General features: G+C 38.1%; 1 protein-coding gene across 15 annotated transcripts in view; it reads right to left on the bottom strand.

Annotated features, from left to right (window-relative positions):
• The window catches only part of PUM2 (pumilio RNA binding family member 2), a 90,899-nt gene that overhangs the window by 29,933 nt on the left and 45,769 nt on the right, over positions 1 to 15,197 (bottom strand). For 11 of the 15 annotated variants that reach the window (XM_056128878.1, XM_056128887.1, XM_056128876.1 and 8 more), the window contains 5 exons: positions 14,651 to 14,793; positions 12,636 to 12,765; positions 7,660 to 7,803; positions 7,253 to 7,546; positions 2,533 to 2,769 (listed from right to left, as the gene is read on the bottom strand). In XM_056128878.1, the coding sequence (XP_055984853.1) occupies positions 2,533 to 2,769; positions 7,253 to 7,546; positions 7,660 to 7,803; positions 12,636 to 12,765; positions 14,651 to 14,793 (948 nt within the window). The remainder of the gene's footprint in view (positions 1 to 2,532; positions 2,770 to 7,252; positions 7,547 to 7,659; positions 7,804 to 12,635; positions 12,766 to 14,650; positions 14,794 to 15,197) is intronic. The other 4 variants (XM_056128888.1, XM_056128889.1, XM_056128879.1 and 1 more) reach the window with 1 other exon arrangement.

The raw sequence follows: 15,197 nt of genomic DNA, 5'->3' as shown, positions 1-15,197 counted from the left end.
AGCTGGTGAGAAAGCTCAAAGGACTGGGGTGGTTTCTCCCTCTTTTTTGGGGGACCACAACTGGCGGTGCTCAGGGACCATATGGGGGTACCGAGATCTAAACTGGGTCAGCCACATGCAAGGCAAGCCCTCCTCACTGCTGTACAAGTCGCTGGTGTTCTATATTTTACATGCAGAAAATGCACGTTTAATCCCACTATGACACTGTCCCAAGTACAGTGTCATGGTGGGATTAACTATAGGAGACAGCCGTACATGATAAGCTAGTAGTCTCCAAATAACCAAAACTAGGGCTGGGGATGAAGCTCAAAAGTAGAGCGCACTTGCATGTGTAAGCCCTGGGTTCCTTGCCACCCACCCGTACGCAAGATTTTTAAAATAGAGATGTAAGCGTACTTCCACAGGTGTAATAAAAAATATCGGCTGTCTTGATCATAGGACTCATGAAAAAATCAACTTTAAGAACATACGATTTTGCATACTTTTAAACACCAGAAAACATGTTAAATATTGTACAATCAAACAGGAAAAGTACAGGATAAATTATTTCACAAATGGTATGCAAAGAGCACATTTATAAAAAAATCTACCATGAGGCTATTGGTTGTTAACCAGGTTACCACTTACAATAACTAAATAGAGCTGTAAGAAAAGAAAGATAACTAAAAATTAAAATTTTAGATTAAAATTTTAAAAAATCTACAGACAACTGCAATCAGAAGTACATAAAAACATCAGGTTTCCAGCTGAGGCTGAAACTCAGGTGTACAGATACAAATGATTAAGGCCCTGCTGCCAGAGAGAGAGCTCAAGGAGCAGGTGGACAGGTACTGCAGGCTGGCATTTCACCCCTGGCACCCACAGGGTCCCCCCACCCGCCTAGCACTGAGCCAGGAATTGACCCGGAGTACGTTGGGGCACAGCCCAAAGACAAAAATAATTTAGGTTATATATACTGAGCTGCTATACAAGTGATAATTATTTCCTATAACTGATAAAAATCCTTCCCTAAGCACCTATATGGCTAGAACCTACAGTCTAAAAAGAAACCTCTAGCGTGCTGCTAAAAAGTCATTTATAAATCAATGTCTAAGCAAGCTACGTAGAGTAATGCTGAATAACACAGGCTCTAAAGCACAACATAAGCATCAACAGTTGACAAGATTCTGATCTGAAACTTACCTATGGAAAAAAATGACAAGACGTGACAAATATAATCATAACAAATAAAACACAAAACTATTATGAAAAAAATCTATTCTTGGATTTGCTGCATTTCACATTTTTGTGTTCATTTCAAAGTGTCAAAGGCATGTCTTTTAAGTGGTGGTGGGAGAGGATTTGAACACAAAATAACAGAAATCAGAAACTGAGTAGTTCCTGTGACTAAGAAAATAAAGATGAAAAATGAAGGAAGGTGTTAAGCTAAAAATGGATACTTACATAAGCAGTTCTGCAAAGCAGACCTAAGGACCCCCATACAAGTTACTGGTTTAGTTAAGTATGTCTGAAAAGCAAAGGCACCAACTTTGTGGTAGAAGACTAATCTTTAGAGAGAAATCTAGTCCACAAAGACCTTTGTTACATGGAGGCTTACTGAGCACTGGAGAAAAACAGACATAACTTGTGTAAAAGGGAAATGGGGGAGTAGGTAAACATAATCACTAGCCTATATCAACTTACAACAGGATTATTACTTTTTAAATTGCAAGCTGACTTCAATTTTTCTAAATACATAAGAGACAGCAACAGAATCTTAGTTTTTGTTGATTAAAGAGTCAAAAATCTAATTTACTGAATTAGATCTTTGAAGAGATATTCATACACAACCCCTGTTATCTAAAACCCCTTTACAATATACTGTAATGATATGAACAAATACCTGCAAGGGTTACGGGGAAGATAACCACCATTTTAATAAACTTGGGTGGAGACCTTTTAATATGCAGATATAAACAAAAGTTCTAGCTCTAAATGTTCCAACTTCAAGTGTTCAACAAGCCTAAGACACTTTTTTCTTAAACAACATATTCAAAGGTAAGAAAAATATATGGAACAAATCTATTAAGCATCTGGAATTTAAAAACATTAAACTCACATACCCTGATAAAATGGTTAGGATTTCAAAAACCCCAAAATCATTTAACTGAACTAAAATCATCTCAGTTCATTAACTATGTGACTTTTAAAAAGAATGGTGTGCAAAAACTTTTGATAGTGAAATTTCACTAGCATGTATAAATTGACTTTTCAGATGATCTAAAACACACACAAATCAAAAGCACAGACAAGAAAAAACACACCACTGTTATTTCTTAAAAGAAACAAAATAGGGTCTTTACCGTACTGTACATTAGACCCTCACTTTGAATTGTCACAAAACAGAACTTTTTCAAAAGGCTAATATCTAAAAGCAAAAGCAATTTGGCATGTTTTATCCAACATCAAATACTTTACACATAATATAAACACACACAAACACACTTACATGTATACATACAAATAAAAAGGGTTTTGGTTGTTTTTTTTTACCTAAATGCAAACTGGATGAGGATCCATGTGATGAAAGTGATGGCGGTGGCGTAAGTGAATGTCCTGGCGTTTGGCTTGGCAGAGGCATGCCTATTGGACTTGGAGAGGAGGAAAATCCCAGACTATTGTAAAATGGTTGCCCTATGGGTGCTAGGCTGCTACTAGATCTTTTGTACAAGTCAGAGCTAGTAGATAGAGACTCTCTCCTTGTGGCACTACTACTTGCAGAACTGCCAACTGAAGAAGAAATAAAAAAAACCCTAATTACATACAGTGTTAACTGAATAAAACCTATCCCCAACTCTTGCTGGGAAATAACAGAAGTGATCACAATAATTATTTGTAGAAACATATGGAGAAGATAATTACTGTGATAACTATACATACTAGCGTATTAATCATAAAAGGGTATAAATGCACCCCAAATCAAGTAACCAAATACTTAACAGAGCAGTCATATGTTCATTATTTCACACATATTTATCATTGACACATATGATTAATGTGCTTTAATACCCTGGTATGATTTTTTAACCCTAGAATTTTAATGATTTTCTTTAGGATATACTAGAGATAAATTTTAAAGAGGTTAAAATTTGGCAATACCCTAGTCTCTGGAACTGATAAACAGACTAATATAGTGCCCTCATCATTCTTTCTTGTTTAAAAGCTTCCAGTTTTGTGTTCAAACCATAGTCCATTAACTTCATATTGGCCCGAATATTAGTTAATTGTGAATGACAGTACTTTTCACACGATACATTCTCCCTATTCATCAGCTGAATTGCTATACAAATAAAAGAACAACAACAACAAAAAAAACCCCTAAAAACAACAACAATAAATAAATTTAGGAACTAGGAGGGCTTTTTGCTTTCTTTTTTGTTTTTGGGGCCACACTGGCAACGCTTAGGAGTTACTCCTGGTGGTGCTCATGCAGGATGCTGGGCATCATGCCCAAGTTGGCCATGTGCAAGGCAGGTGCCCTACCCACTGTACTATAGTTCGGCCTCCAAAATGAGTAGCTCTTATTACTGTCATCACACCAAACACAGGCTTTTGTTTACCCCTTAGGACCTCTATACCTATGATTCCTAATACTGCCTTGTAAAAACTCTTCCGCCAAAGACTGGTAAGCACCCCACCCCACCCCACCCCGATTCCTCTTGTATCATACATCCCTCACTGCCCTACAAAGGACATCTCCATTTAATCTCAAGTTGAAGTAATTAACCTACTAGATCTTTTATGTCCCATAAAATTGTTTTAAAAAATATTATACAATTTTATTACCTGTGGCTACGCATGCTCAGAAGAGCAACCCAAGATTTGGCTGTTAATCAACATAAAGATCAATTTATTTACCAGTTGTTAAATTTATGGGGCTATCCAAAACTCCCATTTTCCCCTCTCACTATATTTTCCTGTGATTTCTGGGCCATAGCCAGTATGCTCAGGGCTAACTCCGGGCAGGACTTAGAGGATCACATGGGGTGCCAGGAATGGAACTCAGGCCAACTGCGTGCGAGGCAAGCACCTTACCCAATGCACTTTCTCTCCAGCCCCTCTTCCCCCTCCTTATAGCCCATACTGCGGAAGCATGCTTAATTATTGACCACACTATCAGACAGGCTTCTTTCTTATGCTAAGCACTGGTCTCTTTTAACTGAAAGCCTTTTACATTTAGGAGAGGTTCACGTTACATTTCTTAACCTTTCAATGTTTTATATGACAACTTCTATATTCGGACCAATATGGTAATTCTTTTTAAGAAAAAATTTTAAAGTTTCTATCAGGTCTGGGTTTTCTGATCACAAGTAAAAAAGCAGGTCATACAGGATAAAGAGAAAAATTAAGCAGAGCACATGATGGGTACAAGTTGAGCTTGTAATACAGAGTGGAAATAATTACAATGATTTTGCCCAATTCAAAATTGTGTAAAGAAACAATATGATGCTCAAACAACTACACTAAGCAGAATTTGATGCTATTCACCCTATTATACTAGTCAGTCTGATTTCTGGACTTTTATTGACATTTTATAAAGATATATTATGAAAGTATTAGAAAGCTACATGCATTTTATAGCAAAGACAAATATAAATACCAATGCAGTAAATAGTTCTTCTCGAGTCTCGCGATACTGTAAATGTAGTGCATTAACTAAGCTAATTTAAAAGGACACTGTCAAAACTAATTACTCTAAACCATAATTCTATTTTAAATGACTATTTCAGAAAACAATTTAACTGACAAGACAGCACTCTAATGAGAGCAGCAACATCATCATTCCCTAGCAAATGATGAAAGAAACCATAGTTTTGACACTATTTCCTCCAAAAGGGAAAAACAACAAACAATCTATGAACAGTTATACTTTGAACATAAACTCATGTTTTTCCTGCATGTCTAAATAATCTGCAACAGTAAGGCTGAATAAAAAGCATACCTCAAGTATCTAAGAGGCTAGACAGACAATAGTCGTAATCACATCAGTTGTAAGATGTTAAATTACAAGATTTCAAGTGGCACGTAACTGGTTATATAAAGAACTATTTAGTCACTATACTGCAGTAGCTAAGCTTCTGAGCTGTGTAAGAATAGGGTCTTAATAGTTAAACATTAATTTCAACTTATGGGAATGAGAATAACTTACTGTGTGTGTGCGCACATTTAATTATATTTTAGATTTCCTATAACTTTGGAATTATCATGACATGAAACGGCAACCAACAGACTGGTAAGATAGCTCTAGACTTAACTGTCAAACTTCCAGGAGGAGAGAAATTATAGACTACTTGAAGTCAGGGGTGGCAATCAGTAATGTCCTTTGAAGCAAAGTAAAACAAAGGTATGAAGACTGAAAATAAGAATTAAATAGCAATACATATAAATAAGGAAGGCATGAAGAAATCAGTTTTTGGGGAAGAGGTAGGGGGATCTATGTAAGGAATAAAGTGTTCATGCCAACCAGATTCTGATTATGGGGCTGAGGGGGGACAAAATATTAACAATTAAGAGATAATGGGAATTTGGAAAATTTGGGCAGAAGGGCCTACAAATCTATACAACTGTCAGGGAGATGTTTTTATTAGAAAAGGAAATTATAAGGCTTATGAAAGATCCTGTCTATTTGTCTAGATTATACAGTACCCAATGGCTACAGGTTTTGGGGGATTCATTTTTAGAAGCTGTTTTCTATTTCTCAAAGATTGTGTATAGTTTTTTCATAATTTTATGTTGGTTAAGTATGGTATTCTTATATGTTTCTTTAGAACTACAACTCATTCTGTATTTGTGTACCATCATTTTATACCATTCTTCTGGCACAGGGTCAAGGATATGCCTTAGTGGCAGAGCGTTGCCCAAAATGTGTGAAGCCCTAGGTGCAATGCCCCAAATTGCCCAAAAGAAAAGAAAGAAAAGGAATCAATGAGTAATATACTATTTTGTCAGTTTCCATACCAGGAAAATAAAAATTGATGTGGTAGGAAAATACAAGAGGCCAAATATCGTTGAAGATTTCAGAACAGTTACAGAATGAGAGAATCTCTTGAGGTCCTAATAAACAACCCAATCCATCAAGAAAAGGCTGTCACCTTTATCAACAGAACTCTACGGGTAAACTATTCCTCCTCTAATGCTCCCTGATCATCTGGAAATCTCAAGAGAATTTTAACACAAGTGTCAACATGGAGCCAACACAGATTTTTTCACTTCATCTTTCCTCAGCTTACGGGGAGAAAAAAAAAAGTTTGTAGGGCCAGAGTGACAGTACCGTGGGTAGGTGCCTTGTACAAGGCGAACTCAGGTTCAATTCCAGGCACCCCATAAGGTCAGGAGAGCACCACCGGGAATGGCCCAGAAACAAAAAAACAAACCAAAAAATCAGTTCGTGTGAGCATATGTTTATTCAGTGAAGTTATTTAAACTTCGATTTATGTACTTCACTGCATAATCATGACAGATTTCATGCGAATTTTTGTTTATTTGCAGAAAAGTGGGATGCAGTCATTATGCAAGGCTTTATTTTTTAAAATTGTACTGGCATTGTTTAAAACTGTGCTGGTACAGCCATGCTGTTAAAATGGGGTGTGACAATTATGCAGTGGCAAAGATTATACACTGAAATATGGTACTACTTATTCAAATGGGTATATGGAAAAAACATCCTTTATAATAAATTTTTAGTGATATTGGCAAATTATTATTATAAAAGTCATAAACACTAGTAGGTCCTTAGACTTTTTATATAGTTTACTATATATTACATAGCAAAAATTTTTTAAAAACATAATGTACTACTAACATTAAGTTAGTAGGATGAACCACCTGATAAACACACAAATATCATTAGTTAAAACCAGAAATGAGAACAAAATATTTACTTCCTTAAACATTATAACTAAGGGAATAAGGAAGACATAATAATTAAGAGTAAAACATTGTTTCAAATACCTCAGACTGTAAGAAGCTACAGTGTTACAATTCTTAAAGCTGAGGTAAATACTTCAGTAGGAAAAAAAAGGGGGCCTCCTCCAAGTGAGTCATTCATAAACAGGTAAAGGATCTGCAGGAGATAGTGCCTCTTCTAGAAAATTAAACCAACTGACCAATAAATGATTCCTGTCCTTCCTAGACTACACACTGATGTCATTTGGATATTAAACATACACATATCCACGTCCACTTAGTGTCCTCATCTTAAAAAGAAACTTACCTGATGAGCCAAATCCACTGAGGGCTGAGCCTATAGCAGCACCCAAAGAGTTACTGCTTCCAAAGCCAAGAGATGTGCTTCCAGGCTGGCCAGGTCCATGAGAAAACAAAGAACTGCTCTGGGAGCTATTAGTCAGAGAAGTGCTCCCATAAAATGAATTGGACTGCAGATTAGTGCTTGGGGGCTGCTGCTGCTGCTGCTGTGGCGGCTGAGTGCCAATTGGCCGGAACAGACCATTCGTGCTGCCCGTGAGGCTATTGGCCGTTCCTCCAGCTGCTGCTGCGGCCGCTGCTGCTGTAAAATAAGTTTCAGATGTTTCTTGAAACTGCCCACAGGTTTGCTCATTTAAAAATACCCCAAATAAATCTAGAAAAACATTATCCCTCGAAAACTTCACTTCCACTTACCAGCTTGAGCTGCAGCTGAGCTAATGAGAACAGGTGTTGGAGCCATTAACCGAACTGGAGCTCCAAGGCCAGTTCTTGCTCCAGGGCCAACCACTAAGGCACCAGTCTGATCGTAATAGGCAGTTGGAGCCAGTACTTGATAACCTAGGTAACATTAAAATAAACATTTGTGAAAAAAAAAATTTACTACAGAAACTACATTTAATCTCCCTATATGTGTTTTTGCCAATAAAAAAATCGGAACTATAAAACTTCATTACTGTAGCAAAAATAAACATAAGTATGTATACCAAATATATGAAAGCATCACAATATAAAGACCCATTTTTTTTTAAAAGAAACTATTTATTTGGGGGGGGGGGGGTCACACCTGGAAATGCTCAGGGGTTACTCCTGACTGCGTTCAGGAATTACTCCTGGCAGTGCTCAGAGGACCATACGGGATCCCGGGGATCAAATAAGTGTCAGCTGTGTGCAAGGCAAATACCCTACCCACTGCACTAATGCTCCAGCCTGTAAAGAGATCTATTTTTAAAGAACTTTAAACAGACGCGATTTACTTTATGAACCGCAAAACAGGAATTTTCTCTAACATATAAAGTATAGGCTACCATGGGTTGATACTTGAAATATACTACAATTTTGTCAATTATGAGAGGGTTGAAAGGCTAAGGAAAGAGGAGAGATATTCAAAAACTTGAATGATAAAGTTACCTTGATATGGTAAGGTAAAAGACAAATTAAGGTTCTGTAGCGAGCACAAAGCAGCAGACAGTTTGCATGGACTATTATGCTAATTCTCTCCCCAAACAGCACAAACAAGTACAATCTGAGATACATGGGAAAGAGACTAAATACAGAGTGGATACCATAATAAATAAGACTGACAAGCGACAAGAACTTAAACTTAAATGCCTAATATTAACTTGCAAAAAAGGTACTGGTACCCTGATACAGCACACAAATTTTATTGTCTTAAACTTAATGCTAGGAAATGGGGGTCTGAAGGGCACTTGCCTTGTAAGTCGCTGACTCAGGTTCAATCCCCAGCATCCCAAACAATGCCAGGAGTGATTCCTGAGTGCAGAGCCAGGAGTTAACACTTCAGCATTGCCAGGTTTGCACCCCCACCCCCCCAAATGTAAGGGAAACTTCAAGTATAATCAGCTGTGGAGAAGAAAAATGACCTTCACTACTAATACCAATACCTTCACATACAAAGATTATTTTCAGCTGTATACAGTAATTCTGACTGTTCTGTTAGCGTCTAAGAGAACTAAGAGAGAAAGGAGAACTTTCACACCATCTATTTCATGGGATAAAAATGATAAATTTGACAAGATTATGAAACATCCAACTGGAGAAGTAGGATGACCAAGTCTGTAATTTAGAAGAAGGTACAGCAGACTGGAGTAGTAGATCTAGGAGTTGTCAATACGATGATGGTAAAGTCACAGAAATGATTACTACCAAGGAAAAGTTAAGTAATGAAGTATATGAACTGAAGCTACTTCATTCTAAGTGGAGACTGGCAGGAGATATGCTCCAAAGAGGTAGACCACGTGTCTAACATTTAAAAGGGTCTGAGTTTGATCCCCAATAGGAGTGGGCTCTGGCTGCCCACAGTGCTGACCTTTAGTTATGCCTTCAGCACCTGCTATGGCACAGTATTGCTAGGAATGAAGCTCTTGGTGACCCAGAGTAGTCAATGAGAGTGGAAGGATAGAGGGAGGGGGTGGGGGGGAAGAAAAGGAGAGAGGACAGAGAAAGAGAGGGAGAAAGGGCGGAGAGTATCACCTAAGAATGAAAGAATCTCCAGTATAATGTTTTAGCAATTTTCCTGTTGGGAAGAAAGTAAAAGATGGAAGCTACAGAATGATTTTTTTCCCTCCCATTTTTGGGACATACCTGAAGGTGCACAGGGCTTACTCCTGGTTCTCTCTGTGTTAAGGGATCACTTCTGGTGGGGCTTGGGCTGACCATACATGGTGCCAGGGACTGAACGTGAGTCGGCCACATGTAAGGCAAATGCCCTACCTGCTCTACTTATCTCTCTAAAGTATTATTTTCTTAACCAGAAAACTTTTTCTAAGCCAATTTTTATGGAAGCACGTTACAAGCACGTTACACTCCATGATCCTTAAGTATTTCCCTCTAAACAACACTTGATCTAAAGGGCCAGAGAACTAGTAACGAGGATAAGGCCCCTGCTCTGCGGGCCACCAACCGCAGTTAGATGCTTGGTACTGCATATGTTCCCCCAAGCATCATGGGGCAGAGGGGGGGTCCCTGAAAGGAGAGCAAGGATTAAGCTCTGAGTACCACGGAGTGTGGCCCCAGAACAACCACCTCTCCAAAATGCGCTGATTATTAATTACGAATTTCACATCAAATGTGGTAAAATGCACACAGTCCAACTACCAACTCCATTACTGTATACAGCACTTTAATAAAATCACAACTTATCATTTTTGCAGGTCACTGCAAACACTCAGGGGTTGGTTATCAACAACAGTAATACTATAAGCATTTTTTTACATGAATCCTGATGCAAAGATAGCTCTCAAGTCTAAGCTCTATAACTATTATACACTGAGTCCTAAGCAAGTTCATTTTCTCTCTTTCCTTTTTTCTTTTTGCTTTAAGGTCACACCCAGCAGTGCTCAAGGCTCCCTTCTGGCATTGTACTCAGGAATTACTCCTGATGGTGTTTTGGAAGACCATATGGAGTGCCAGGGATTGACCAGGTCAGCCATGTGCAAGGTAAATGCCTTACCCCCATACTATAGCTCCAGTCCAACTGGAGCATACTATACTCCTGTTCAGTATTATTTACTTCCAACCGTGGTAAATAATACTGAATTGCTTTCAAAAAGCAAATTTGTATCATAGATCCTTAAACTGCAAGTTCCCATGCTCTCAATACTTAGCACTGTCAGACATTTAATATTTGATCAATCTAGATATGCTGAAATAATCTGTTGATGGTTCTGATTTTCTTTCCCTATTATAAAGGAAACCATGCATTATTTGATGTACTCATTTCTTCCTGGGACCATCCTTTTCTAGACACTTCTGTTCTCTTATCGGGCTGTCTTCCCAATGATTTTCTTAATTCTTGGATCTATGTTGGATCCAAGTCTTTACTCTTTAGTCACTGCAAATGTCTTCTTTTGTTTCAAATCTCATCTTCCATTCTTTCTGGTGACATGAGGTAACAAGGTCAATCTAATTATTTTCTTAATAGACTTTCCGTAAGGGCCAGAGAGGTAAATGGGGGATATTGCTGCCTTGCATTCAGAACAGGATCAATCCCTGGCACTGCCTATGGTCTCAGGCACTGCCAGGAGTTACCCACTAAGTATAGTCAGGACTAAGTCTTGAGTACTGCCAGATTTGGCACAACCTTCCCATCCCCCCCAAAACCACAGACCAATAAGAATAAAGTAAAACCCCCCAGGATTATGGAATTCCATAAGCAGGTTAAGAAAGTCAGCTTCCCAGCCATGCTTGCCTTGCCTGTGGCTGACCTGGGTTCGATCCTCAGCATCCCATATGGTCCCTTGAACACCATCAGGAATAATTTCTTAGTACAGAGCCAGAAGTAAGCCCTGAGCAGTTTTGTGTGGCCCAATCCCAACCCCCTGCCCCCTGCCCTGACTCCCCAAACAAACACTCAATCACGTAAGTCAGAACCTTCAGCAATATATTAAAACCTGCTTTCTATACTGTCTAAATATTTAGGTGCATTTTATTAAATGGTAACTGAAACTCACATTTCATCAATAAGCAATCTAATTAAAGAAATACCACGCGTATTCTAAAGTGAAAAAAAGCAATCTTAAAAAATAAAGAGTTTAGAATGAAGTACAATACTTTATTACCTACTGATATTTGAATGCAGGTTTATTAATCAAACGAAGGCTGCTTTTATTTACAAAAAACTTATGAAAAAGAAATCTCCCAGAGCCAAAACAGATAGCGCTTGCCTTGCAAGTTGAACCCACAGCACCACACCCAAGTACTGCCAGGAGTCACATGTGAGCAGAGTCAGGAATGGCCCCTGAGCATTACCAGGTGTGGCCCAATACCAGTGGCACCCCTCCACCAACCCCAAATCTTCCTTCCATTCTTCTTCCATCATTATTCAAGCAGTCATTTTTATATTGCTCCATTACAACCTATTTACATGCAAAAAAAATCTTTTACTCTTCCTAAAAATCATGGTGTAGTAATGAGGAGTTATTTTAAAATTTTCTCTATATATTAGCTTTTCACGAACATATTACTAAAGATAGTCCTGTTATTACGATGTAAGTATCAATAGTTTGAAATAGTATAACCAGCTGGGTGTGCCCTCCATCTTCAATAACAAAACTGTCTTTTTGGGTTAGGGAGCATTTAACTGGCAGGGAACCGCTTGCATTTGGAAAGCCCGAGTTAGATTCCTGTCAGTGCATGATCACCTGAGCACCCTACAGGTACAACCCACTCAAGCAGAGTCAGGAGTAGTCCCTGAACAAAGTTGGATGGGGCCCTCAAGCTGCAAATAAATATAACTAGACTAAACAATACTGAAAAATGTTCAAAGTTGAAAATGACAGATGCATTCCTCTTGATATTAACGAAACAACTATTCTTTCAAGGCACGGAGTGACAAGTAGGCTTTTGACCAACTGATTCTATTTTTTGAAGCTGTGAAACAGAATTCTGGGCTACATTCAGCTGCAAAGAAGTTACAGCACATGTCCTAAACAGGAAGAAAAAAATAGCTATGCGACCAACTCTATTACTTTGTTAGCTCATAAATGTTTCATGCAATAACTGATTTCCTCTACTGTCATCTAGTTCTAAATAATTAATTCCAAGTAAGTGAGAGTTTAAAGACATTTTCTAGCTTATCCACTCTTCAATGTGAGAGACCTCTTTCAGCACTTTAAATCTACACAAATTTCTAATATTAATCAACTGTATACCTGGCATGCCGGTAGCAAGACCCTGACCAAAAGCCAAAGTTGGATTTGCTGCTGCAAGTGATTCTGCTTGCTGCCCTTGCTGGCCCTGATTGGGAGTAAGAGGGCGCTGACCTGCTCCAGCACGGAGAACCTATAAAAGACAAATGACTTCTTTAGAAATTGATTGATACATCACAAACAGCCTCTGGATCGTCCTGACATATTTACATGCAAGGAAATGTAGATTTAAGCATAAAATGATGCAAAGTATTAAACAATCACTGACTCATCATATCCAGAGCAATCTATTAACATGGAGGTTCTAGAGAGTCTGGCGAAGAGTACTTGGAGCATTTATATTCTAACTGATCAAAGTACTAAAAAAGAATAAAGACATTTATTTTGAAGAAAAGGATGGAAGCAAGATTTTAGAGACAAAATTTAAAATTTAGATTATTTTCTAAGGCTGAGTACCGACGGGAATAAATTATGATTCTTCAGTCTGTTACGAATGTGAGAGGCCTAAGTGAAAAGCTCAAATTAAACCAGTTTCAGAATGCAGACATTGCTTTTTATAGTAAAAATTTCAGAGTTTAAAAATTCTTAAATATTAAACACAAGATTACAGAACACTCTTTAGGCTAAGTTTGACTACTTTTGCTACATGGTAGTGATAAGGTTATATGCACAGATATACACTGATATACATCCACAAAGATATACACCGACTAATTTAGGATAAGGAAAGGTTAATTTTAGTTACAACTATGAGGGTACTTCATCTTGTCTATCTACTGTGACAGTAGGGTTTTTTTTCCCTATCCAAGGTATAGATTTAAAGAGAAATTACTAAATGATATTGTGGTGAAATCAAAGCAAAACTTTTTTTTTGCTTTTTGGGTCACAATTGGCGATGCACAGGGGTTATTCCTGGCTCATGCAATCAGGAGTTACTCCTGAAAGTGCTCAGAGGACCATATGGGATGCTGGGAATCAAACCCGGGTCAGCCGCGTGCAAGGCAAACGCCCTATCTGCTGTGCTATCGCTTGAGCCCCAAATCAAAACTTTTAACAGAGTATCAACACAGAATTATTACATGCTACAGTAAGAAAATTCAGAATAAAACTATTACATCTGAAATACGAATTTGAAAGTCTGAATTCTGATATTTATCAAAAAAGCTATTATTTACTAAAAATAATTCCATGAAAGTGAATAAAGTTGAAATGATAACTTTATGACATCTGATTAAGAATAAAAATAATCTATTGAAAAAATACCCTTTTCTGCTTAAATCAAGTATCCAGTAGTTTCCTTTATCTGGTCAGTAGTATATTAAGTAAATATTCTGAATAGTGATTTAAATGCTTAGGAAAAATGAAGTAATAATTATTTTGCTACAGACATTTTAGCACACTTTATTAAGCAATTTAAAAAAACATTTAAACTGCTAAGGATTTGCAAACCTTTTCAGTAAGATACGAAAATGGAAAGTAACAAAACTTTTTATTTATTTAACCAACACTCTCCACCCCCAGCTCAGCTTGTGGGATTTCATCTGGTGACGCTCAGGGGCTGATGCCCAGACTGATGCTCGGGATGGGTTCAGGCAGTGCTCAGGTGCCAGGGATCAGATCGGGGATTTCCACATGCAAAACAAGCACTCCAGCCCTCATGAGCCCTCTCCCCAGCTCTACTGGAATCTTTACTGGTCAGACAAGTGCTGGTTGAGGCATCTGTAGTCCTGGCAGAATAGTGGTGCTGGGAAGGACCAGTGCCACACCAGGTGGTGCTCAGAGGACTATGTGGTGTTGGGGATCAAATTCAGTGCCTTGCACATCCTACACAATGCTCTAGTACTTGAATCTCCTACGCCCCAATCAAGATTTTGGATTGATAAAATATTAATTAGGCAAAAAGCCCAGCTTGGTACTGATGTGTCAATTATGCAAGGTAGAATGAAAAGATACAAATCTTAAGCTCAAGTTACTCACAGAATTCAGAGTCGTAAGGTACCATTTAACAAAGCCTATACCTGTTGCTGTCCGGGCTGAGCCTGTGCTGCGGCCTGCTGATTGGTTGTGTTGTTTGCAGCAGCTGCAGCTTGTTGCTGAAATAAATTGGCTGGATACACCCCCCATGGAACACCATAATACTGAGGTGGAACCACTGCTGGACCTAAACCCCACCCAATAAAAGAAAAAGAAAAAGTCAGTAAATCTGACAAATGAGGTCAATTACCATTAGATCCTACGTTAGTTCTTAAGACTTAAGAGACATTCTTATTCTTAGTACAGTACTCTACCCAATTTACACCTTGTTCTACCCTATTTTTTCTGAATCTGAAAATGAGAGTCTCATTAAGGTATTTGTTCATATTTTCCCTGCTAGGGAACTAATTCAGGGTTGCAATACACAAGGCAAGAGTTCTACCTCTGGGATTACAAACCCACCAGTACTGACTACACGTGTAAAGACAAAGTACACAAAAGTGATATAGCAATGAGTGATGGAAAAAGAGGACCAATTAATTAACAGGATACTTAACCAGCTTTCCAACATTATATGTCAATGTATGAATA

Source organism: Sorex fumeus, unplaced genomic scaffold (genome assembly GCF_029834395.1).
Source record: "Sorex fumeus unplaced genomic scaffold, SorFum_2.1 ptg000006l, whole genome shotgun sequence".
In the NCBI taxonomy this organism is placed as follows: domain Eukaryota; kingdom Metazoa; phylum Chordata; class Mammalia; order Eulipotyphla; family Soricidae; genus Sorex; species Sorex fumeus.
The sequence above is the reverse complement of the archived record's forward strand: the minus strand, read 5'-3'. Positions and strand labels throughout refer to the sequence as shown.